The 26,178-nt window shown below is 35.1% G+C and overlaps 1 protein-coding gene across 1 annotated transcript in view; it reads left to right on the top strand.

Annotated features, from left to right (window-relative positions):
* LOC140443105 (papilin-like) overlaps positions 1-25,844 on the top strand; it is a 366,758-nt gene extending 340,914 nt beyond the window's left edge. The window contains 9 exon segments of the mRNA XM_072534177.1: positions 782-970; positions 1,656-1,889; positions 2,926-3,117; positions 3,379-3,512; positions 6,959-7,109; positions 9,597-10,130; positions 17,609-17,764; positions 22,802-22,924; positions 25,586-25,844. Of these exon segments, the coding sequence (XP_072390278.1) occupies positions 782-970; positions 1,656-1,889; positions 2,926-3,117; positions 3,379-3,512; positions 6,959-7,109; positions 9,597-10,130; positions 17,609-17,764; positions 22,802-22,924; positions 25,586-25,785 (1,913 nt within the window). The 3' untranslated portion in view covers positions 25,786-25,844.
* Positions 25,845-26,178: the final 334 nt, after the last annotated feature.

The raw sequence follows: 26,178 nt of genomic DNA, 5'->3' as shown, positions 1-26,178 counted from the left end.
GGTAACATATTCTTGGACTTATTGGTTTGAAGTCCATAATAAGATGTTTTACTTTTTTGTTAACAATGAATGCGGTCCCGAATTCGTGATTATTCTTGTGACAGCTGTAATATATATCGCATTGTCTCTTTTGGATAATTCCTTGGCCAGTCCATCTTACTTCTTGCACAGCAGTAATGTGTGCTTTATATTGAGTTAGTATGTCTATTAATTTTTTAAGATTTCCAGGTTCATAAAGTGTCCGCACATTCCACGTGTAAATTTTTAAATCTTTGTCCTTATTTCGTTGCATTGGTCGTCGTCGTAAGTTCCGTCCGGTTTCTTTAGCTGTAGATCTCGTAACGATGTTTTTTTACGGGGTAGAGTTGTTAGCCCTACGCCCAACCTCCAACCTGGAGGGCCAGGGACTCTTCTGTTAGGGTTACCATACCTTAGTCCGTTTTGGTTCACGGGTGGTATTTTATTTCCCACCTACCCGCCGGTCCTAGAACCGGTTAGGGCGTTCCCCTATCCACCACCTGGGGACGCGTCCGATGGGAGACAGACAACTCCACAATACTGTACGTATTGAATAAGCAAAATATCTCAAAATTACGGATGCGCAAAAAACAACTTATATATAGACACCAGCAGATTTTTTAAAATTTGTTAGGACATCTCCACGGTAATGAAACGCTTATTATAAATCAACTTTTCTTCTACTATCGTTTTATACAAGCTGCTAGCATTAATATTAACAGTGATGCGCATGTTCTGTAAATCTAACCTTCTCTTTCTACAGCACTTTGCCGATTGCCAGTAGATAGAGGATCTTGCAATGAAGATTACCACAAACGTTGGTACTTCGACGATTATAAAGGAGATTGTATTGCTTTTATTTACTCTGGCTGTGGAGGCAATTTCAACAATTTTAAATCGTACCAAAATTGTATTGATTCTTGTAGAGAGCTATTACTGCTTCCCGAACCTCGTAAGTTTGAAATAATTTGCCTCTTCACTAGACTCATCGGTTTTCTTCCATTGTTCCTTTCATTGGTCTTATGCTGTTATATACTATGTAGTTTCTAATTAACGTTAACTAACTTCATAGTTCGTCCATATATTCGAGTTTTAACATTTAACATTTAACTAATATCATTTTGTTTGTCATACGAGATTTTGTGACGCTTAGATTACGATACTGATGCTGCCACAGAGCAAATACATGTACCAAACGCCAGATACTGAGAACTGTTTATATGGAAGCTTTCTTTTATAAATACAGTACCCCTTCCTCTGTAAATAAACATGCTTGAAAGTAGTTTTTGCTGGCATTAAAGTAGTTTTTTGTTTTACTGAAAAAATATTCAAAGTAAAAATAGAGGAAGAAATGGCGCCAAATTTCAGATGAAACTTTGTTGAAAGAGCGAATTTATCAAACTAACATTTATAGCATACTACTCGTCAAATATATGCAGAAGAAAAAGTGATATACCACCAAATAAGTTTTCTAAAGTAGAACATTACTTGTCCACCTTGAAAAACTTTAACAACTAAACACAACATCTATCAGTAATTCAATTATTATCATAACTTCCTAAAGTTACCAAAATTCATGATAATAACTTTCCTTTGTTAATCTAATATAGAAACATTAACATATTCTGTTCCTCCAGAACCGACCACAAACTTGCCAACTCCAACTTGTCAAGAAACCTTTAACGAATGCACAACCCTTCGATGTGCCTATGGTGTCGAGCCTTATGTAGATGAGAACGAATGCAACAGATGTCGCTGTCGTGAACCTTGTGCAAATGTAGACTGCCTACCAGACGAACAATGTACCATCGATATCAACAGAAACAAAGTGTCCGCGCAAGATGCAGATTTCATAGCTATTTGTAGACAACGTAAGTATATACTTATAATTTGTATATTAAAATAAATAATGTTCAGTGTCAACTTTAGAAATAAATTTACTGTTCATTCATTAGTTCGAATTTATTTCCTTGAACATCAAAACAGGAATTAAGTTATAGAATGAAATAAATATGAATTTCAGTCAAACCAATGTCAAAAGATTACAAAATTTTTGTAGAATGGAAAAATAGTTTGAAAGTTAAAGTGAAAAGTTTAGTAGCAAGACATCTGAGCAATTTGTCTAACCAGGATAATTATGTGTTGCAAAATTCTAACTGCTTTTCTATTATTCAGCTCTAGATGACCTGATATGCTCAAGTACCTCCCAACAATTTCCATATGTATCTACACGGCAAAATTAGTACCGCTTTGTCTCTCTGCATTGATTGTGGGGTATGATTGTGGGGTATGAAGGGAAGGTATGGAGTTATTGGTGGTTGAAGAAAAAGTAGATAATAAAAGAATACGCCATTTTGATAACCATACCAATCCAGCACGTTAGGCGCAAGGAAGAGACCAATGAATAGCAACTATATGTTGAATACCACACCATTATAAAAAATAGAAGAAAATTACAAACAGTATTTAAATCAAACTTACCAAATACTTTCTTCTTCTTTTTCCTTCTTTTATGTAAGCTTTAAAGCCTGTTTCTTCTTCAATATTAGCCTAATAAATTGGTTAAATTATCGCAATATCTTTTTCTTGGTCTGCCAATACTTCTTCGTCCATTTGATGACTTATCTCGTGCTATTCGTACTATCCTATCCTCTGCTATTCTACTAATGTGTTCGTTCCACTCCTGTTTTGACATCAAGCGAATGACTAGTCACGGATGGATGCAAAAAACAACAAAAAGGAATGAATAAACACACCTAAGGGAGGCTTACATCCTACGATGGATAGAATAAGAAGGAGAGGGTTATTTATACAAGTAAAAAAGAAGTACACGAGACAAATAAAGGTTCTTAAAAAATAAAAAGCCAATAATTAGACCCGTATTTACTGCTTTATTCTTATTTTTAGGCAACAAACCAGGTACTTGCCCGAGACTTGAGATTACTGACAACTGTGAACGTGAATGTAATACAGACGCAGACTGTGCCCTCCAAATGAAGTGTTGCAATACAGGATGCGGTACTGCCTGTGTAGATCCTCCTGGACAGTTGGTTACCCAGAACCTGCCAGCATATACGGAAGGACCCACTGAAAGTCCATGTAAGTTCTTTATAAAATTTAGTATTTATTCTAATATTTATTTAATGTAGCTTGCTTGTTTATGACATTTATACAGGTATCTGTATCTAGTATGATAAACGTATGTAAGTATATATATGTATGTTCTATAAAACGGATTCGTTGAAGCAGCACTTGAAATTAAAGTTTTCATGACACAAATTCTATATAAATTATTTTTTTATGAATTTAATAGTATCAATTACTTGTAGAAGACTTAGTAATGAAAATTATTTATTCTAGTTATGCCACCGCATGTGGATCCTGTCCAATACAAACCAGAAGTAGCAGCTCCAATCGGTGACCAAGCAACGCTACGATGCGCTGTATCTGGAAATCCTAATCCAAAGATTCGCTGGAGTAAAGATAACATTGAGGTAGGGACCTTATAAATAGATTATCTACATTATTTTAATAAAATATCAAAATATCTATAACTATAAAAAAAATGAATTTTAAATATCAGAGAGACTCACTAAAACTTAATAATGATTGCTTCTATTTAATTTTATGTTGCTTGTTTTATGTTTTAATTGCTGTCATATTACTTTTGATTTACGACATTAATTTTCTTTGTGTTGAGACTATTTATAATCGCTAAATCCATTTTGTTAATAATTTTAACAGTAATGTTACCAATTTCTGTCAGCGGTATGTTTTGATTAAGCTTCCTTTTTTTACTATCTGAACACATTCCTGATCCTACTATATTTCTCTATGAAAAATGTAGTTCAGGAAATGAAGCTCGAAAAAAGTTAAAACCTCGCAATTTTTTCGTCCTGCATGGATTGAGTTGAAATTTTAACAGAAGGTAGGTGATAGCCCAAGGATCAAAATCTATATCAAACCGAAGTGCGCTGAAGGGTTTTAGGGGTGAAAACTACCCCTAATTGTTAAAAATTATAAAATAACATAGTAAACCTGAATATGGGTAAGATTTGGTTTAAATTAGTTAAATAATGGTTATTTTATACTTTTGAATAGAGTTCCATCATATTTCAACCCTTAAAAAGCAAACCTTTTTAGAGATTAATGTAAAAAAAATACTAATTCTAAAAAAATGATTTCGCCTTGGATCGATTTGGATAAAAATTTGGATTTAAGCTCAACTCACCCTCTGCTTTATAGTTTATGTAACATGGTGAGTGAAATTTGGTTTGGATTAGTTAAATAGTGCTTTTTTTATACTTTAAAATACAATTTCACAAATTTTCAACCCTTAAAAAGTTTTGTGAAAAGATGAGTTTCACTCATCTTAAGATGAGTGAAATTTGGTTTGGTTTAGTTAAATAGTGATTTTTTTTATACTTTAAAATACAATTTCATAAATTTTCAACCCTTAAAAATTAATTGTTATGAGTGCTATAGGTGAAAACAATTTTTTGCCAAAATTTTGCAACTTTTCAACTTTTGAAAATCACCCTTTACAACATTGCAGTTTTTATAAACTAATTTAATAGATATAAATTGAAAAAAGTAGAATTAAATACAAAAAAATTTATCAACATAAAAAGGCACCATATATTCTTATACATTTACATAAATAGTTGAAGATATTTACATTTATAGGTAAAACAATTATAATATTAATTTTATTCGTCATCAATTACATCTTCATCGTGATCTATATGATCCTCATCTTCTTCAATTATTGGTGGACTATTATTGCACCCTTCACCTGAGCACCCAGAACAAGTAGAGTTACAGTATAAACCAGCTTTTCTGCACCCACATGAAACGCCGCATCCTTTTTTGCATTGGCAAAAAATAATTTTCAAAAGTTCATCGGGTGCAGGTTGTTTGTTCATGCGTACGGGTAATAACAAACCATCTTTGGAATACCATCCCCAAACTGTTGCTCTGATATTTTCATTGCCAAGCCACTGTTGAATTTGGTAATAGCATCTTTTTGAATGCTCATCTAAGGCATCAACAGTGGGCAGAAGGGATGATAGCTTAACCGCACAGTTTTTCGTTGTAGCTTTGATGAACTGTTCGTACCGCATCTGCTCGAGAAAAGCTTCCAAATCTTTTATTTTTTTAACTTGGTAAGCTGTGTGTCTTTAACAGTTCCATACAACATTATTGCACAGTATCTGCCAGCATCTAAAATATCTTCAAGCTTAGCAGTACTACTGTAAAAAATTTCGGCATGTTCCCTCATGTCCGGTCTTTTTTGAAGAATATCAAAAAAAATTTTTTTACCTTTATTGTAAAAAGCAGATACAGTATCACAGCCAGTAAAAACATGGGAAAAAGCTATTAATTTTGAACTATCTGGGTACCCTATTTCAAAAAATTAATTGGTTTTTTTAACGTATTTCCTTCATTTTTAACGATGGAGTGTTTCTTCAAAAACGATTTTGTAGAGGTTTTTAAGAGCTACAAGGATCTGTAAATTAAATCTTTTTGGAACCCTTGGTTTTTAAATGGGGTGAGTTTAAAGGGCTCGGAAAAGATGGTGCTTGATCGTAAATCGATGCTTTAAACGGCTATATGTCGCCAAATATTCATTGTACAACAAATATAAATAAAGGAAAATTTTAGTCATTAAAAAAGCTACAATTTAGTACATTTTTATTTTTTTCATATATTCAGTATTTTCGGGAATATTTAAAAAAAGAAGGGTAAAAAATATGAAATTGTAACTCGTTTCTCGCTTTAAGCTGTACTTTTCCTAAAACTAAGCATTTTAAGTGGGTCAAACTTCTTGGACGTATTAACAATAAATGTACAAAGAGAATTGCAAAAGGGTGAATATCGATTTTAATTATGGGGGTAGTTGGGGGGTTGTTTTCATCTATTTTTTCGTAAAAAAATGAGGTATTGACCTTATTTTCATCATAACACTCAATTTTTGAGCTAGAGTCTTTTTTTATGGTAGGTCTATTCATGCTCTTTAAAAAAGGTTTTATGAGTTTTCTTCCAAAAATGCATCATTTTCCCGATATTTGACTTTGAATCTTTCAAATTTGGCATTTGAAGAAAACCGCTGAAAATTGATAGGCCGTATTTCAGTTCCTATTATATCGCAAAAACATTTTAAAAAATGAATTGTATTTGTCTTTTTAAAAGCTACAAATTTGTTCTCTACAATTTTTTTGATAAAATGCACCATTTTCGAGTTATTCGCGAAAAATCGATTAAAAACGTCGATTTTTTCGTCTAAAAGTTGTTACTTTCAATCGCGAATAACTTGAAAAATATCAGTTTTACAAAAAAATGTTTATAGAACATTTTTTGTTTAGAATCACTTTTTTAATCGAAACCTGTGGTTAAAACGTAAAAAAAATTTTTCACCCCCGAGATGGGGTGGCAACCACCCCCAAGGCTTTGGCGCACTTTGGTTCGATATAGATTTTGATGTTTAGGCTATTACCTACCTTCTGTTAAAATTTCAAGTCAATCCGCTTAGGACGAAAAAATTGCGAGGTGAAATGCTTCATTTTCTGGACTAATGGGAGTAATAGATTTTTTAACAGGCATTGACCTAGATGGTCCAGATGAAATTATTTCGAAAATTGTTGAGGCATTATTTGTATTGTTTCCAATAAGTAACTGAGTAACGTCTGGTTTCAAGGGTTTTTGAAATAATTCCCAATCTGCTCGTGTGCAATTTTATTTATTAGAGAGATTTACCCAAAAGGAAGTTAATTAAGGTGTACCTACATAGCTAATGAATATTGCTCTGGTCCCATTGTGTTATTTAAGACTTTTTTATTTATTTTTTTTTATGGAAATCATCTCTTGTAAACCTGTCTAAAGAAATATTTGTATATTTTAGTTATCTGTTATATTTCATAAGTTATTTATCAAATTTCAGATCGACGGTACTCAACCAAGATACAGAATAAAACTTGACCAAACACTTCAAATCATCACTTTGCATAAGACTGATTCAGGAATTTACCTATGTACTGCCTCCAATGGCATCGGCGAAGCTATTACCAGCCAAGTAAAACTAGAGGTTTTGGGTAAGTATAATTGTGGTGGTAGAATTGCTATAGTACATGGTGTATAGTAGATAGTATTTGTTAACTAACACTATTAAAAATTAGTGTACAATCAGTTATTTGAAGAAAAAAAACAAGATACTGTTTAGTCATAATCTGTGAGTAATTGAAGAGCAAAAAAATGAAACATCAAAAATTCTACAATAGATTTATAAACACAAAATGAGCAGGTCATATACTCAATCGTTAAAATGTCAATAAACGTGCTGCCTAAGGAAAAACCTTTTGAGAAAAATTAAAAAAAAAGGAGGTGTCTTGCTGTTTCAGCAACATATCTAAAAATGTTATTAAAAAAGTTACCCCCGCCTAGAGATGAAGTGAAAAATATTGATCATGGTGATTTATATCTTCTTCAAGTGCTGTCTCCATTAGTGGAGGTCGGCCGCAATTTCAGTGACTATGTGCGGTTTTATGCCAGGAGTGTATGCGAGTCGGGACAGGACTGATCGCAGGACATCACTGATCTTCTTCAGCCAAAAACACTGAATACGGCCAAATCCTATATGACCCTCTGTTTTTACTTCTATGGTTAGTTTTTATAGATCATGTCTTTGGTAGTTATGATTTTCCTATTCTTCTCAAAACTTTGCGATAAGATATTGGATGGGGTGGGCGATAGATAGGACATATTTTTGTCTTAGTTCGCAGTCATACTGACGCCACTTGGCGGCCGTATCGTTAAAACAGAGTCTAGAATTACCTTAAAGAATTTGATTCTGTTAAAAGCATTTACACAATCTATACTTTGGATTATTTTACGAAATGGACTGAGGCCTATGCGATACCAAATCAAGAAGCTGCTACCGTTGCAGAAGTACTCGTTAAAGAATTCTTCAGCCGATTTGGTGTTCCCTTGAAAGTCAACCCTCTGTCCAAAGTTGTATCAGAATATCAAAGAGATTGGGACCAGCACATTCATTTATTCCTAATGGCCTAGCGCTCGACCGTGAATGAAACTACAGGCCAGACTTCAACCCAAGAGTTTGGCTGCATACCTTCCGAAGAACATGTTGCAGTTGACCTTCTGAAGTTAAGAATGAACAACATTCATGAACTTGCCCGACAACACAATCAGTTAGCCAGTAACAGAATGAAAGATCAATATGATTCTCGATGCAAGAATGAAGGCTATGAAGTAGGTGATCTTGTTTGGCTTTATAATCCCCAACGTCGTCGAGGCTTGACTCCTAAACTGCAAAGTCAATGGAAAGGTCCGTATGAAATAAAAAAGAGGATAAATGACGTAATATACCGAATTAAGAAGTTATCGAAAGGTAAACCAAAAGTAGTTCACATAAATCGTCTTGCACCATATGCTGGCTCAAATGAAACAGAAGAAGCACGAACCCTTCAACATGAGATCAAAGATGACCGGCGACCAAGCTTTAATGAATTTATATCAAATTACGCAAAGAGAAAGAGTGCTAGATGAGAGTGACCACAGAAGTTCAGCAGGATCTTTTTAGTGTTCCACATAACGTCTCTCTAGTCCACAGTGTTGCCAAAGATCTTGAGATATCAGAGGAATCTCGTCCGTATTCTATAAGAAGTTCGGTCGTTTGTACGAGTTAAAAAATCAGCAGCCTAAAGTTCGAAGAGTACTGAGATTAGAAGATGGTGCTCGATCTTTGCTGTATATGGGGACCAGGAAGTCGTATACAGACAGGGCAAGCTACGAGGATATATGGCATGATCTAACTAATTTGAAGAAAATCGTATTCAATTATTAGATCTAGAATTTTATCTTAACCAAGATAGGCCATGCACTAGAAAATCTGGATTGGAAGATTGTCAGAAGCATGTTTGAAGTGATCTTCCGAGAAACCGACATACGAATTACTATGTGTTGCATTAACCCAAAGAGATCGTGTCCTTCAAAGACAGAGTTTGTTCAGATTTAAGAGGGGAGCAGTGTAACGAAATAGCACACCTCCGACGAATGGTACGTGTCACAATTCCCGAAAGGATGAATCTAGAACATACAATCGATAGCGTTCTGAATGAATGCTGCTTTCTAGACGCTACCCACGAGGCGAGATTAGAGATATTATCGTACTGTAAACATACATAAATATATTTACATAAATTAGAACCGCTCGTTTTATTGGTAACATGCTACAATATACTATGTGTATATAATGTTGGATTAATATGGAATATGTAAAAAATATACAGTTATAAAAAAAATACCCATTTTTACGAAAAATTAACAAAGATTGTATTGATGTCCAATGGCCAACGAACATATTATGTCACTACAAGAAAAAGCACGTATAAATATTTTATTATTTAAATGTTATGCGTAGTGTTACCTAACCTAACCTTATTTAATTTAAACTTACTTTATATTTTATTTACTTACATTAAAAACTTATTTTGTTTACTGTATGTACTTAATATTTGTATCTAACTCTTGTGTTACTAACTTTTCTTTTACTTTAAACTTAGATTCTGAACCTAGACCAGTAACAATACTATCAGAACCAGGAGATGATCAACCTCTAGTAGTATCCCTTAATGCTCCCACAACCCTAAACTGTTTTGTCCTTGGACATCCATTCCCTGCTGTAACGTGGTGGAAAGATGAGTCGATGATACCATTCAAAAACTCAGAATTTGAAATAAGGAAAGACTATTCTTTGCTTATCCACTCGGTTGATTTACACAACTTAGGTATATACACCTGCCAAGCCTACAACGGTTACGGCAAAGCCGCTAGTTGGTCTGTAACTGTAAAAACTCGGGGCCCTGTTAGGTTCCACAGGCCTGAAGATCAAATGTATAGCAAGTGGATCGTGAACGATGATGAACCTACTACAACAACTGCTATTCCTGTAAATCCTTTGACTCCTCCTCCTGATTGGGAGATACCTAATACACCTTATAATCCTGATATACCTCCTTATACGGAACCTTCCAATGAAATTATACCGAATACTTTACCGGACGCTCAAGGTGGAAGGCCTCCTCCAAGTGTTAGTGGTATGCATGACTATTAACATTATTTCTTGCTTTGCATGTAACGGCTTTTGATATTTTTACTATTTTTTTTCGGCAATTTTTTATAGCAACTGCATGAGTGAAAAAACATATTTTATGTGTATCTTGCATACAATATTTTTTCTACGGTGCCATACAACGAATAAAAATCAAAATACACACGAGCAAAATTAAAGGAATGGAGTACTTACAATGAAACGTATATCTTTTATTTTATAATTGTGTTAAGTAGATCATTGTAAATCACAAAATATATTATGTAACGAAATATTTTGCCTACCACATAGGGTATTACTATGGGAGGTTGAAAATTGGGGACAGAAATTATTGGGGCAAAGATAGGGCAAGCAAAACAAATCGAAAGCTGGAGTCGTGTACTTATAAGTAAATGAAACAGGGGGATTGGATTGGGGCAACTACAAAAAATGAAACAAAAGGATACTTACATGAATCTCCTACTAGACAAATGGATAACAAAACAACAAGAAGGATCTCTGGCTATTTAAAATGGACGCCGCTTCGAGGGCACCTCCTGCTGGATGAAAGAAAAGGGCAAAGGGCTCTTCGTTCCTTGATTTCACTAAAATGCACTAAAACTTCTGGGGGTGGAAACTGGACTTACTAAAATTTCTGCCACTGGAACAAAAAACTACATCTAACAATGCGAATTATGTTCTGAAACGGCTCTTAGGACATTGAGGATAGAGGTTGAAATGGACAGCACTGGATACAGACTTCAGACTAGGTTTCTTAAAAACTCAACAATGGAACACGTTGTTATCCTTCCAAATTTGTTGTACTCGCCGTTTACAAATATCTCATATGAGAGACGGCTTACAAACAAAAAAACACAGTGATTACTCTGATCTGAAGTGATACAGTACTTGGAGTATAAATCACTTTTTCTTCGACAAATTTGCCGGTTTCCTCCTACACGACTGCTTCAATCGCCCATCTTTTCAAACCTCACTGTAACTACATATGAACTTTACACCGCTACACATTTTCCCATGAGGAAAGGACGAAAAACAGAAAACATTACAAATTAGACGAAAAATTTGGACTCAACTAAAGTCAACCGCTCTTGACCACGCCTCATCGAGAGTGTCGCAATTATCTTTCCGGCAAAACCTCCTTAGCGATCTAAATGGATGTTTATTTGAAACGCATACATCGAGCGGCTTAACGATCAAAGAATGTCGAGAAAATACACATCTGTGAAATATAAACAAACTCTAAAATGGTTTATATCAACTCGTAGACGCAAAAAGGAATTGAAAATAATTTGGTGTTTTAATACGTACGATAGGAACTGAAATACACTAAAAATATTCTTCGGTATTTTAGCAAATACGAGGGGATTTCAATATATACCAAGAAATTTGCAAATGCTACAATTATTAAGACTGTCCGTGGTTTCTTCATATAATTAGCTTCTCAAACAATCGCATTGTGTTACATGGGTAAAAAACACAATCGGCACTTAATATAATACGCTACTTGAACATAACAGACAAAGCACTTACATACGAGGAGTCAAGGGGAAAACAATCATAGTCCAATTTTGGTTGAAATTGAGATGATGAAGTTTTCTATTGATGAATACATATCACTTTCGGATGGTACGGGGTAAAGGGGAAAAACATTTACAGTCCTTTTATTACAAATCTTAAATGGAATGGTGTACCAGGGAAGAAAAATTATAGTCCGCACGCTGCGAGGGAATAACCGTCAGGGTCCGAAGACGTCTCCTTCTCTGTCTTAACAGGTCTAGTCAGGTGCAGCATTTCTGTGATTCCCTTTCTTAGTTTAGCGACTTCGTTGGTGTATTCTAGTCTGCCAGTTGATTCTATTCGAACTTCGAACAATAGTAAAGTAGTAAGTACATATTGATTAAAATGGAAAGTAGCGGTAGCGATTGTAGTGATGTAGATGTGGGGACTACTGCTAAAAAAAGAAGAAAAACAGGCCGTGTTCGTGACGTTATGAAACTTCTGAGAGCCACCACTCATGAGGTAGGGCCAGATTGCAAGTGTCACCGTTTTCGTTCTTTTGAGAACGTCAATAAAGCCGAAAGGCGACGCATTGTGACTAAATTCAATGAACTTGCCAACTACGACGATCAGAATCGGTATTTAGGTGGTCTGATAACCGTTCTCCCAGTGGGTACAGGAGCACCTAATCTTGCTTCTTATTCCTATCGTGTTAGAAGTGGTCCTGATGGAGACTTTCGTGATGTGCAAGTATGTTTCAAAGCATTCTTATCCATTCATAGAATTTCTGCTTTCCGAGTGCAAAGAATTCGAGAATCACTGGCCTCGACTGGCACTGTACCATTAGACGCTAGAGAAAAACACGGAAATTGGCCTCAAAAAATTTCTCAAGATACTATCGTTAAAGTCACAGAACTTATTGGTTCCTTGAAAGGAATAACATAGCATTACTCCCAGAAAAAAGTAAGAAACTTATCTTCCTGAAGAACTCAACATAACTAAGTTACATACCTACTATTTACTTAGAAAAAAAGCCCGATAATAAATTATCGCATGACAAGTTTACAAGTATCGCATTACAAAATTACAAGAAAAAAAAACAACAAAAAACAACTTCATCTTGCAAGAAGTTAAAAATTTTATTATGTGAAAAGAAAATATCGAAAATTTTCCAAAGCAATCGATACCGAAGCCATAACCATACTTTCAAAAAAATTTACCCCTAATGTGACCTCAAACAATGTCTACTATAAACGGCAACTTAATTTTATAACCTTTAATGTAAATGTATTAACCGATTTGTGGCGAATCGGAACCAAAAAGGGGCTGAAGATGTGTGTTCGATTTGTGTTGTAACGATTATTTTTGCCTACCACCTAGGGTATTACCATAAGGGGTTGAAAAATGGGGACAGAAATTTACGGGGCTAGAGATAGGGTAAGTAAAACAAACCGAAACGTTTGCGAACGGCTACTCAGAGTTTTTCTGGAGAGCTGGGCCGCAGATAAGTGAATGACAAGGGGTACTAAAATGAGTTAACTACAAAAATGAATAAAAAGGGGTACTTACATAAATCTCCTAGAACAAACACAATACAAGAAAGTTCTTAAGCTATTTAAATAAGGATGCCGCTTAGAAGAATCTTCCTGCTGGATGAAAGAAAGGCTCTTCCTTCCTAAAAAATATAAAAAAGGGTTAGAAACTTTTTAAAAGTAATAATACTCTTTTTTAGAGAAAAAAATTACATATTTAATGTCGTCTCCAACCACAAACAATTTCAAATATAAACAGTAATACAAAATAACAAAAAAAAAAACTTACTATGTTACTATCGGTTTACAAACTCTAAAAGTTGGAGATACTATAAGAACTTACAATTGTTAATGGGCGAGATTTTGTAGCAGAAATAAATTATTACAAATGAAAAATATCTTTTTAAATAAAACTATGCATAGAGGTTAACCTTTAAAAAAAAAACAAAACAAAACAATTATGATGATCTCAATTATGATTAGGTATGTGTCAATTTTCAAAAAAATGAAGCTAGCTGTCAGATGTCAATATTAAATTTTAAAACATTGAGAATAATTAATATGACAGCTAGGCCACACCCTAACATTAAAAATTACATATTTATTACAATTTCTCAACTTGTCATGTAAGCAATTATTGATGGAAACTGTCTATCTTTACTTTAAAAGTTCAATAAAAAAGTTACCTGAATTTCACTAAATGTTTTTTTTCCTGGGGTTGAAACTGGATTTAGATTCACTGCCACACAAACAACTGCGGAAATATTCTGGAATGGCTACCAGGGACAAACAAATTAAGGATGGAAGCTGGGCACTGAACGCAATCTTTAGAACTTGTTTTTTTTTTAATTCAAACACAATGGAACCATGTGGACATCTTTGAAATTTGTTGGAAACGCCGTTTTACAAATCTCTTTGAGATGAGAGAGATGAGAGACGGGCGAAACAAAACAGAGATTACTCTTACAAAAACTGACACATTACATTCGAGTTCACTTTTTTACAACAAACTTGCCGGTTTCTTAACGCCGACCCATGCCGCGTCTGTTCTCTATGTCTATGTCTTCCAAACCTCTCTAACTGCACAATTAACTGCCACAATACACATTTCTATGACAAAAACGAAAAACGAAAAAATATTACGAACTTAAAGAAAAATTCGGACCAACACCCAAACCAACTGCCTTCGACAGAGGCTCCACTGAGAGTGATGTCATTCTCTTCAAAAATCGTTCACTTAACTCGGTATAACTTTACTTAATCAGTAGACCCATTTGTATCTTTCGGTGTTGGGCCGTTTAAAATACAATTCATTAAATTACTGAGGTGTCCTAGCTCTTAACGAACTTTCTCCATTCCTTCCTATTGGATGCCATCTGTGTTGCTTCCTGCCAAGTCTTACCCTTACTCTGCAGTATCTGCGAGATGTCACTGTTCCATTCTTTAATGGGTCTTCCTCTTCTGTTCTTCCCTATTGGTTTGGCGTCCCACACTCTTTTTACTTGTCTATTATTGTCCATCCGGGTTAGATGTCCGAACCATGCCAATTTTTTCTCCTTGATTGACTCGAGTATTGGTTTGATTTTGAGTCTTTCTCTTATTTCTTCATTTCTGATTATATCAGTTCTTTTTACTCCTATCGTTCTTCTGAGTTATTTCATCTCTGTTGCCTGAATTCTGCTCTGATGTCTTTTGTTTAATATCCAATTTTCTGCTCCATATGTCACTGTAGGTCTATATATTGTTTTGTATATTGTCATCTTGGTCTTTGTTGATATTTCTTTGTTATTAAGGAATCCTCTATTTAGTGCTTGGAATAGTTTTACTGTGTTTTCCATTTTGTTGTTAAGATCGTCCTCTATATCTCCTTTGTTGTTGATTACTGTTCCTAAGTATTTGTATGAATTTGTCTGTATTATTTTTTGTTGGTCTATCACTACTTCTATTTGATCTTCTGTCCCTTGTTTCCTTGATATTTTCATTATCTGAGTCTTCTCTATGTTGACGTTTAAGTTGTTTAAGTCGTTCACCCAACTCGGTATAAACAAAACATTAATGGGAATATTTCTGTTTACTTGACGCGCAAAATATCCTAAAGTGGCTCTCGATCAAAAAATACGGAAAAAATACGGTGTACTTTTTCGGTGTTTTAACATATGCAAGGTGATTTAAAATGCTACAGTGTATAACGTATTGTCATCTCAGGTACAAAATTTGATAATATTTGACTCTTGTGGAGGGCAAAATAAAAATTACACAGTTCTTCGGTTGCTTTATTATCTAGTTCAGACAGTAGGACGAATAATTTAAATATTTTTTAACTTCGTAAATAAATTAAATAATTTGCTATTCTTTGGCCTACATTGATTGAAAACTCAGTTATTATTTTATGATTACTATGGGCGAAACAGAGAAAACGAATTAAAAAGGACAGTGATTGCTTTAACCCGAGACAATTAGGCTGTGTAAATAAACATTTATAAATTATAGATTATGCTGTCTCGATCGAAATTCTACATAGCTACATAGTATATACGAGGCGTGTTTTTCAAGTAAGTACCGTTTTGGAATTAAAAAAAAGACGTGCAAAGATATGGCAATAATTTTATATTTACATGAAAGCCTGTACCTTAATCTACTTTTCTACATAATTTCCGTGAATATTGAGGCACTTATCATAACGTGGCACCAGTTTTTGAATACCCTCCTGATAAAATTCTGCCGCCTGACTTGTTAACCACTGCATCACAAATATTTTGACTTCGTTATCGTCTTGAAGACGCTGACCGCCCAGGTGTTTCTTCAAGTGCTGGAACAAATGGTAGTCGCTGGGCGCCAGATCAGGGCTGTATGGAGGATGATCTAGAGTTTCCCATTTAAATAATTTGATGAGATCTTTGGTCTGATTAGCCACATGTGGACGGGCATTGTCATGCAGCAAAACGATACCCTTACTCAACTTGCCACGTCTTTTGTTCTGGATTGCACGACACAGATTTTTCAATGTCTCACAATAAGACGCTGCATTGATTGTCTCATTACGAGGCAGAAACTCCACTAGCAATACTCCTTTTCTGTCCCAAAAAACTGTGCACATGATTTTCCGGGCAGAAATTGTTTGCTTAAACTTTACTCTTTTGGGTGATGATGAATGTCGCCATTCCATGGATTGTTGTTTCGATTCTGGTGTGACGTAGGCCACCCACGTTTCGTCGCCAGTAACAATTTGGTCTAAAAAATCTTCACCTTCACTGTGGTACCGCTCAAGGAAAGTCAATTCACTGCCTAAACGTTGGGTTTTGTGCAAATCCGTCAACATTTTTGGAACCCAACGTGAACACAATTTCCGGTAATTCAAGTTCTCGGTAACAATGCGATACAAAACACTACGAGAATACTGAGGAAAGCAGTCGGACAATGATGAAATTGTAAAGCGTCTGTTTTCTCTCACCTTTTCGTCCACTTTCTGCACCAAATTTTCATTAATGACCGAAGGACGCCCACTCCGTTCTTCATCATGCACATTTGTGCGGCCATCTTTAAATGCTCTCACCCATTTCCTTACCATTCCATCACTCATAATGTTTTGTCCGTAAACTTCAACGATCTCACGATGAATATCGATCGGTTTTACGCCTTTAGCACTAAGAAATCGTATAACTTCGTATACTTCACAATCAGCGTGACTCACGATTGTTGGAGGCATCTTAAACACTAGAGTAAACAAGTATACAATGAAGAATCAGACTGTAATGGCGTCAGTGCGTAGACAAGTGATGTAGGTAACCAGCGCTCATGCGCCGGTTACGCCGACCGTAGCGCTGCGGCGGCGGAATCGCAAAACGGTACTTACTTAAAAACATGCCTCGTATATACAGATAAAAAGATCCTACAAGCGTTAAAAAGTTTTAAAAAATTTAAAAAAAGATTGCAGAAATTATTTAAAACTTTCAATCTTACTTCAAAAGATGACTTTCGTAGTGGATTACCAGAAATATGTAATAAATATTGCAAAAAAATTCACTGAATAGTTTTTAAGCAGTTAAATTTGTTCACTTCACATTTGCGACATTAAAAAAATTTTTGCAACGCTATAAAAAAAAAAAATAATAAAATTTATTAATAAAAACAAACAATAATTATTCATTAATTAATAGTGTTAATAATGTGATAAACTCAAAAAATGCACACTACATAATATTTGTAACGTTTTCTGATAAACCTTCATTTCCACATTTCCGACAAGACAAAAAAATATAAAATATTCATTCCTTTAAATTTATCGGTGTATTAAAGTCTTTAATTAAAAATTTAAATATTTACTTTTATTTATTTTCATGGCACCTGAAAATAATTACTTAATATAATTTCATTTTTATTGTAAAATATCTAGATTTAATGAAGTTAAGTTAATCTAATTGATTCAATTTTAAAGTACCAGTGAGGGCCGAAATCACAAACAACGATCAAAGGTACCCAGTAGGTAGCGATATTGAATTACCATGTGAGTTTGCTGGCTACCCCACACCTCAAGTTCAATGGTTCAAAGATGGAGTTGAACTCTACCAAAGCGACAAAATACGTATAGCAGGTAAGAAAAAATACTGTTACGCTCGAATGAGTGCTGACAGAAGTAAAAACTTTTATAGATAGACCTGGAAAATATTTTATATATTCAGAAAAATTATTAATTTTTTATTAAAAAGAGAAATCAAACGATTTCTACCTGGCGAAACCGAATTCAAATTTTTACCAGTGTGTTTCCTAAAACTTGCGAAACAAACAGCTGGATAAATTACTCGGCAAGGGAATCTAAAATTGCATTCCACATGCCGTTCACCCTGGTCAAAATTTGTAGTGAATTCAGTTTCTGGTACTCCAAACGAAGTAAGTAATAAAACATAATGACGGTATTAGATTTTTGTTTCGATACAGGGCAGCGACAGCCGCTTATACGTATTTCGACCTCTTTAGGTCTCCTCAGAAAGGTACAGCCACTGCTCTGTGGCTATACTCGGTATAGCAGAGCAGTGGCTATACCGTTCTGAGGAGACCTAAAGAGGTCGAAATACGTATAAGCGGCTGTCGCTGCGCTGTATCGAAACAAAAATCTAATACCGTCATTATGTTGTATTAATTTTTTATTTTCAGAAATGTTTATAGAGATGATAATAATAATGAGAAATTAGAATGAAAGAATACGAACGACTAATACACGACGTTTATTTCTTTCACCGGAAGGAAACTGTGTATCAAGTTTAACCATTCCAGAACTTTTCTTTGAAGAAAATGAAAATACATAAAAATATGAGAACAAGAAGTAAAACTTTTCCTTCAATAAAAAGTTCTCCTTTAAATCAAAATCAAGACTAGGAATTTTATTTTTTTAAGAAAAAAAGACAGAATATTACCGAAATCTGTTAGCTTTTTTTATCGTAACCGTATAGAAGACACAAACAATTTGTTTAAAATTTGTAAAATTTTTGTGTCAAAATAGGTTTACTGATTTTTTAACCTAGTTCTTTGTGTCTCCTATAGTTAGAATAAATGGAACTGGTAATTAAAATTCTTAGCTGGAGATATGAGAAGAAGAAGACTTATTGTCGCAAGTTCAGTAAGGTTTTTCCTCTTAAAATACAAGTTTCAAAACCCTGACACATGTCAGGGTTTAACTCCAACTTATTTTACATTTATAATATAATAGTCTCCCGTTTTATACCGCTTCGCGGCTTTGGGAGTATAGCAGGGTAGTCTGCTATATCTAGGGCCTACGGTATACAAAGAAGGTAACATGGCCAGTGCTACGCTTCAACCGCCTATTATTACCCCTGGTTTTACACAAGGTACTCATTTTATTCAGGCTGAGTCGACCTGGGGCCTATAGACATTTTTAAAAATGTCTAGTTGTTCTTGCCGGCGGTAGGATTCGAACTCCGGACCACCGGCGTGCGAGGCAAGCATCCTACCGCTCGCGCTACGCAGGCCCTATTTTACATTTATTTGCAACTTAATGACATTTAAAAAGACTATATTTTTCTCAAGACTATCTGTAAATGTTTGTACTTTATTTTTTAACTATTTTACTATAATTAATTCATTTTGAAACCTATATTTGTCTTTGCTTTCCTGGACAGTACATTAGTAAGTATGTTTATTTTTCCTCTTTCAAATCTTTGTCAAATAATTTTTATATACATTTAAAATGCAGACATACATACTCAAAAAGTATAAAAAGGAAAGTAAACACTAAGTGGATAAAGAAGCTACGGCATTCTTGCAAAAAATGCAAGCACAATATTATAGTTTGTTAAACAACAAAAAAATATATAAAATCGCAAGAAACGACGTGAAATTTTGTAGCTTTCGGTATACTATAAATTGATCAAAATATAAAGAAGCCATTCCTTCGAATAAAGTAGCGTTAGGCTTTTGATTTTCTCAGATCGTGGTCCTCCTCTTTGGCCACCAATTATTGACTTCCATAAGTGTAATAGTATTTGCAATGATGTCCAACTGCAGTTAGTAGGTATACTGAGGGCCTGAACAAGAACAACTTCTGAAAATAAAATTATTGAAGTTAAAAACAACTAGTAAAATACCTACATTATACAATGGGATATATTATACAATTTTCTGGAAATAAAAAGTTACGCATCTTTTATATAACGCAAAAGTAGTGAAGTTACCTCCTAACCTATCTTTACTTACAGCTTTTAAAATCCTATTTGGAAAATAGACACTTGCTGATAAAACATGGAACTGAATACACATTCAGGCGTCCCATAAGGCAGCGTCCTTGTATACAGCGGACATTCCGACAACAAAAACAACTACAGTAGCACCATTTGGCATCAAGCACAGATCCATAATTTGCCTCAAGAAACCTAAAATCAAACATAAATAGAATTCAGCAATGGTTAAAAATATAGCCCAGCTAAAGGGTACCTCTAAAGACATGAAAGGCTCCGAACTAGATGGGATATCACCAGAAGTGGTGAAATGCATTGGCAATATGGAGCCGACATGGCTTTTGGAACACATGAATGCACTGCTTGAAACTCAGCTATTTCCAATAAATTGGAAGATCTTGAGGCTCGTGCTACTCCCAAAGGGAGAAGACAAGTATCGACCTGTTTGTCTTCTGTCGTGCACAGGTAAATTATACGGGAGGCTTCTAAGAAGGCGAATAGACACAGTGATTGAAGAGTCAGGCGGGCTGTTACTCAGACAGTACGGTTTCAGAAAGAACAGGAGCACGGTGGATGCGGTGATGGAAGTGGGAGTTGCGCGGGGTGGGGGTTAACCAGAGGTGGGCAATCCTACTGTTGTTCGACGTCCGGAATACTTTCAACACATTAAAATGAAAAGAGGTAATGAAGGCTTTACGACAGAGAAGGTGTCCGAGGTACCTGATGAATTTGGTCTCCGACTATCTGTTAGAAAAGAAAATTGTGGTAGAAAAAGGAGTGGTGGTTGACGTGACGGCTGCAGTGCTGCAGGGATCGGTCCTCTGGAACTTGGCATATGACGAGGTTGTGAGCCAACAGTACGGAGAGGGTGTAACCCCTATCGCATTGCCGACGACATTGCTATGCTGGTAGTGGCGTGGGACAGGAAGGACCTTTTCTTTGTACGATAACATTCGAATGTGCAGGAAAGAGAGTGATTCCAAGGTATGTAGGGGTGACTCTGAGTCAAAATGCAAAGTGGGCGGAGCATGTAAAGGCGATTACTCAAATAGCTGCGGCGAGATCCGAAGCGTTGGGGGATCATGCCCATCATCGGAGGGCCTTAAACTTTTCATTCTGTTGTACAATCGAACGTCCTCTGCGCTGCGCCTGTCTGGAGTACTGCGATTTTAACAAAGACGTATAGAAAGCAGATAGGAAGAGTCTATTGAGGATGGCATGTGCATACTGAACAGTCTCTACCGAGGCGCTGAGAGTTATCACCTGGTGTATTCCTATTCCGATAAACGTAATAGTGGAAAGAGGAAGAATAAACGAGAGAAGAACAACCCCTGCATGTGGTCTTGGATATTATCGTGGCCACGTTGGAGGAATCCTGCATAACCGAGTCTGGAACGTGGTTCTGCCCACCTTCTAGGACCGAGGTTTGTTTCGAACATTTGGACCACACCCCCCTGATAAAAAACGAAAAAAAATATAAACATCTTACAGAGATTCCAAAATAAGGCGCTGCCTGTTATAGTAAATGCACCATATTATATCCCTAACGAGGTGATTCAGCACGTCATCCCCCTAGAATTCGTCAAAAAAGCCAAACAACGTTTTGCCGAAGTGCGTAGACTGAAAAGATTACTGCCGTTCGACCTGCTTTCAGGTCCCAACCAGACTTTTTGAAGTGCATTCAGATTAATAAAATCAATATTAGATTAGTTGTGAGAAGGTTACTCACCGGAATAACTCTCTATATGTCAGTATATTTAATAAAATAGATGCTTATAGCTAATGTGGACCGATTGCTGTACTCAAGATTTAGATTTAGATATAGACTTATACTTAAGAGCCTAGGCGCAAAATTTCGGGCCAATGCTTTTTAAATGCAATCATTTTTTTCGAATCCTGAGAAAACTAACAAATATTTTTAAAAAACTTAAACGCAGAATGAAAGATTACATTATTACCGAGGGCCAAAAGTCTCTTAGAATAAACAAAAAGTTTTTTGAATGAGATATTTGAAATTAAAAATCACACTAAATTTTCTCATTTTTTCACCCCTGTAACTTATTAAAATAAACATTATAGAAGTTTTCAGGAACTTTCGGCCCTCAGTAATAATGTATACTTTCATTCTGCGTTTAAATTTTTCAAAAATACCTATTAGTTTTTTTAGGATTCGAAAAAAATGAATGCATTTACAAAGGTAAAAGAAATAATAAATTAGACTTACTCACAATCAATTTAATTTAACTCTCCAGACGACCGGTTTCGCTTTCTGCAATATGCAAAGCATCTTCAGGTCTCGATACAAAGTTAAATAAATGCTGAAATAATAAACCCATATTAGGGTGTTGTCTAATAAAGATAAACAAAGATAGATGATATAAATTATATAAATTTATATTAATTTATATAATTTATATCATCTATCTTTGTTTATCTTTATTAGACAACACCCTAATATGGGTTTATTATTTCAGCATTTATTTAACTTTGTATCGAGACCTGAAGATGCTTTGCATATTGTAGAAAGCGAAACCGGTCGTCTGGATAGTTAAATTAAATTGATTGTGAAGAAGTCTAATTTGTTATTTCTTTTACCTTTTGAAATGGACTCACACAAGCAACACATTCATGATTTGCATTTAAAAAGCATTGGCCCGAAATTTTGCGCCTACGCTCTTAAGGCAGAATTGGAAGAAAATAATATTATCAATATTATTAGAAGAAAAGATCTTAATTGAAACATTCTCGCAACGAGTTAGTGTTTTTTTAAAATCACATAAAAATACTCTTGAACTTTTTACCATGCAAAAGTTAGTTTATATGTGCAAGGTATATTAGCCTTTGAAAAAATGGATGGATTATACATGTTACTGTATGTCTCGGTATTGTTTACAAATATACAATGTTGTTAATTATATTAATATATTTGTCATTTTCAGAAACGGAGAGGTTAAGTGTGCTGTCAATAGAACAAGCAACGAATGCTGACTCAGGAACGTATCAGTGTGAAGCAACAAATGCATATTCCAAATCTTCCAGTTCTTTAGTGATTTCCATTGAAGGTAATATAAAAAATGCTTTTTGTTTTGTTTCTTGAATCGCTTTCTTGAAATTTATAAATTTAATTTATTACTAAGTAAGCGCCCGGTCTATTACATCGGAATATTACACATTTGCTCCCGAACTATAACCAATGGAATGACCTCGGTTTCTCACGGCGATTCTCGTAGACGCGTAGTTGCTAGAAAATCTTCTGGCTGCGTCAGTATCTGTAGAATTCGAGATGATTCGATGATCTAATAAAAGGAGGATTATTTGGCACAGATAATTAATTAATCAAGCAAACAGTCAAATTTAGAGAGAGATACCTAGAGTTGACATCAGCATTTGTGTGTTTGCCAAAGAAAGTGAATGCCAAAGGGTGCAGTGACTATCGAACCTGTCATATACCTTGAAAATTCTGTTGAAAATCATCCACGCCAGAATTCACTCTAAACTGGAGCTGGATATTAGTGACACACAATATGGGTTCCCCAATGGTATGGGTACCAGAGAGGCACTATTCTCCTTTAACATGCTGACGCAGAGATGTTTGGATGTTAACCGTCCTCTTTACGTCTGTTTTATAAACTACAATAAAGCGTTTGATAAAGTAAAACATGACCGACCGTCGAAATTCTAAAAAATAAAGACCTAGATGAAAGAGATTTAAGGCTAATAACAAACCTTTATTACCATCAGCGAGCAATAGTACGAATTAAAAAAGAGACATCTGAAGAAATGGAAATAAAGAGAGTAGTCAGGCAAGGCTGCATACTATCACCTCTATTATTTAATGCTTATTCTGAAGAGGTAATTCGAGAAACTTTGGAAGATGAAACAGTCGGCATAAGAGTAAATGGATTCTTAGTTAACATCAGTTAACATCAGATATGCAGATGATACACTAATAATAACCGATAGTTTACAAGACCTGGAAAGACTCATAAGTAAAATAGTAATGTGTAGTAGGGAGTACGGACTCTCGCTCAATATCAAAAAGACGAAGTTTATGAAAATTTGTAAAAACAACCATAATACTAACGAAATCTTGATAGTAGAGGGTCAGCAGATCGAAAGAGTAGAAAAGTACACTTACCTAAGAACACTCATAACAGAAAATAATGACTACACTGCAGAAATCAAAGTCAGAATCGCAAAAGCACGTTATAATTTTATGAAATGAAAAAGGTCCTATGTGGCAAAGATTTAACATTAACTCTTAAAGTTCGCCTAACAAAATGTTACGTATACAGTGTACTATACTCTGGAGTGGAATCATGGACGTTAAATCTAGACACAATGAGACGACTTATCGCCTTTGAAATGTGGACCTATGGAAGAATTACGAGGGTTTCCTGGGTAGATAGAGTTACGAACAATGAAGTACTGAGAAGAATAGGTAAAGAGAAGGAAGTTGAACTTACAATTAAAGAAAGAAAGCTACAGTATCGAGGACATGTGATGCGGGGCGAGAAGTATGGCATCCTGCGACTCATAATGCAAGGAAAGTTATATGGCAGAAGAAGCATTGGAAGAAGACGAATTTCATGGCTTAAGAACCTGAGAGAATGGTTTGGATGCAGCTCAAAACAACTATTTAGAGCTACTGCCTTAAAAATTAAAATAGCTATGATGATTGCCAACTTCCGTAGCGGAGATGGCACCTAAAGAAGAAGAAGACAGTCAAATTTACTAGCACCACGCTCAGTATTTTATGTTCGCTTTTGTAATAAAATTAGAAGAGGGAAAAGACGATAAGTTGTACAACAAAATAAAGGACATACAAGAAACCATGTAGAAGGAGAAAACATGAACATTTTCGAGTAGTTTGTACTGTACTGTATACAGACGGATGCTGAGAATTCCATGGATACAAAAAGTTACTAATTGTGAGGTATTTGAGGTGAAAGATATGAATTACTCCAAATCATATTGAAAGGTAAAGTTCAGGGCAAAAGATCTCGTGGCTGAAAGACCTGAGAAGATAGTTTGACCGCTCATCCACAGAAATCTTTCGTGCAGCAGTTTCCAAAGCTACAATTGCCATTTGGATCGCCAACCATCGAAAGGAGACGGCGCAATAAGAAGAAGAAGTTTGTACTAAGATAGGAAAACAAGCGACGGTAAGAAAATTAGAAATGGGAATAAGAGAGAAAATCAAATCCTATCCGAAAGAAGCGATTTTATTAAAAACAGGAGGAAAAACCTACTCCAAAGCCATTAAAGACATAAAAAATAAAGTAGATGTTGCACAGCTGGGCGTTCAAATAACTAATATTACGAAAATAGAGAAAGAATATGTAATAGTAAACCTCAAAGGGAGAGGAAAATTAGAAATCCTAAAAACTTAAGTAAGACTACATTGATCCCAGTAGTGAGAAGAATAATGGCAAACTTTTAATATATAAGATCTAGATCCAGCAGGAATGAGAAAGACATCTTGCAAGGTTAAAGAAAGAATAAACTTAGTTCTTTCAATATGGGCATATGACAAACGAGTGTAAGGGGAAAGAAAGCCAAACAATTGCACGAACTACGGAGATAATCCAAAGCCGTTAAAAAAAACTTGGAGATGTGTTTATTAGTTTGAGACTTACTTTAAGAACTAACGACAATATGTCTAATATAATTCCATAAAAACTTCTACAATTATAATTAAATGATTTCTTTTGTTTTCGCAGGAATGCATATTCACCCCAGCTGTACTGACAACCAGTTCTTCGCCAACTGCGCTCTAATAGTGAAAGCGAAGTACTGCACGCACAAATACTACGCAAAATTCTGCTGTAGATCGTGTACAGAAGCAGGATTGCTACCCATAGACGGCCCACATATCCACAAATTCAAGAGGCACAACACTTTTGAAAACAATTTAGTATAATTACATTTCCAACCTAGTCCCTTTTAATTTTTAAAAGAAATCCGTGAAAATCCGAGAAAGAATAAAGTTTTTTTGTGTAAAAAAGATCATAAACTAAAAGAATGTTTGTTAACTATTGAATCGTATTTTCTACTACCAGACGCTAATGTTACAATGAATGCTGCATAATTGAGAACAGTATTGAAAATTTCATGAGTTTTATAATTATTAATCCAATTGTCAGAGATTTGGCCCCTAAAAACCATACGAACAAGTTGAATTTTGCGGAGAATATTAATTTTGAGACCCCAAAAAAGTTGCAAAAAAGTTGACCACTTCTACCCCAGTGATTGCCCCTAAAATCCCCCTCGAATGGGGTAAATACGTAAAAAAGTCGATTTACCAAGAATCAAC

This window comes from Diabrotica undecimpunctata, chromosome 6 (genome assembly GCF_040954645.1).
Source record: "Diabrotica undecimpunctata isolate CICGRU chromosome 6, icDiaUnde3, whole genome shotgun sequence".
In the NCBI taxonomy this organism is placed as follows: Eukaryota; Metazoa; Arthropoda; class Insecta; order Coleoptera; family Chrysomelidae; genus Diabrotica; species Diabrotica undecimpunctata.
This window is presented reverse-complemented; position numbering and strand designations above follow the sequence as displayed.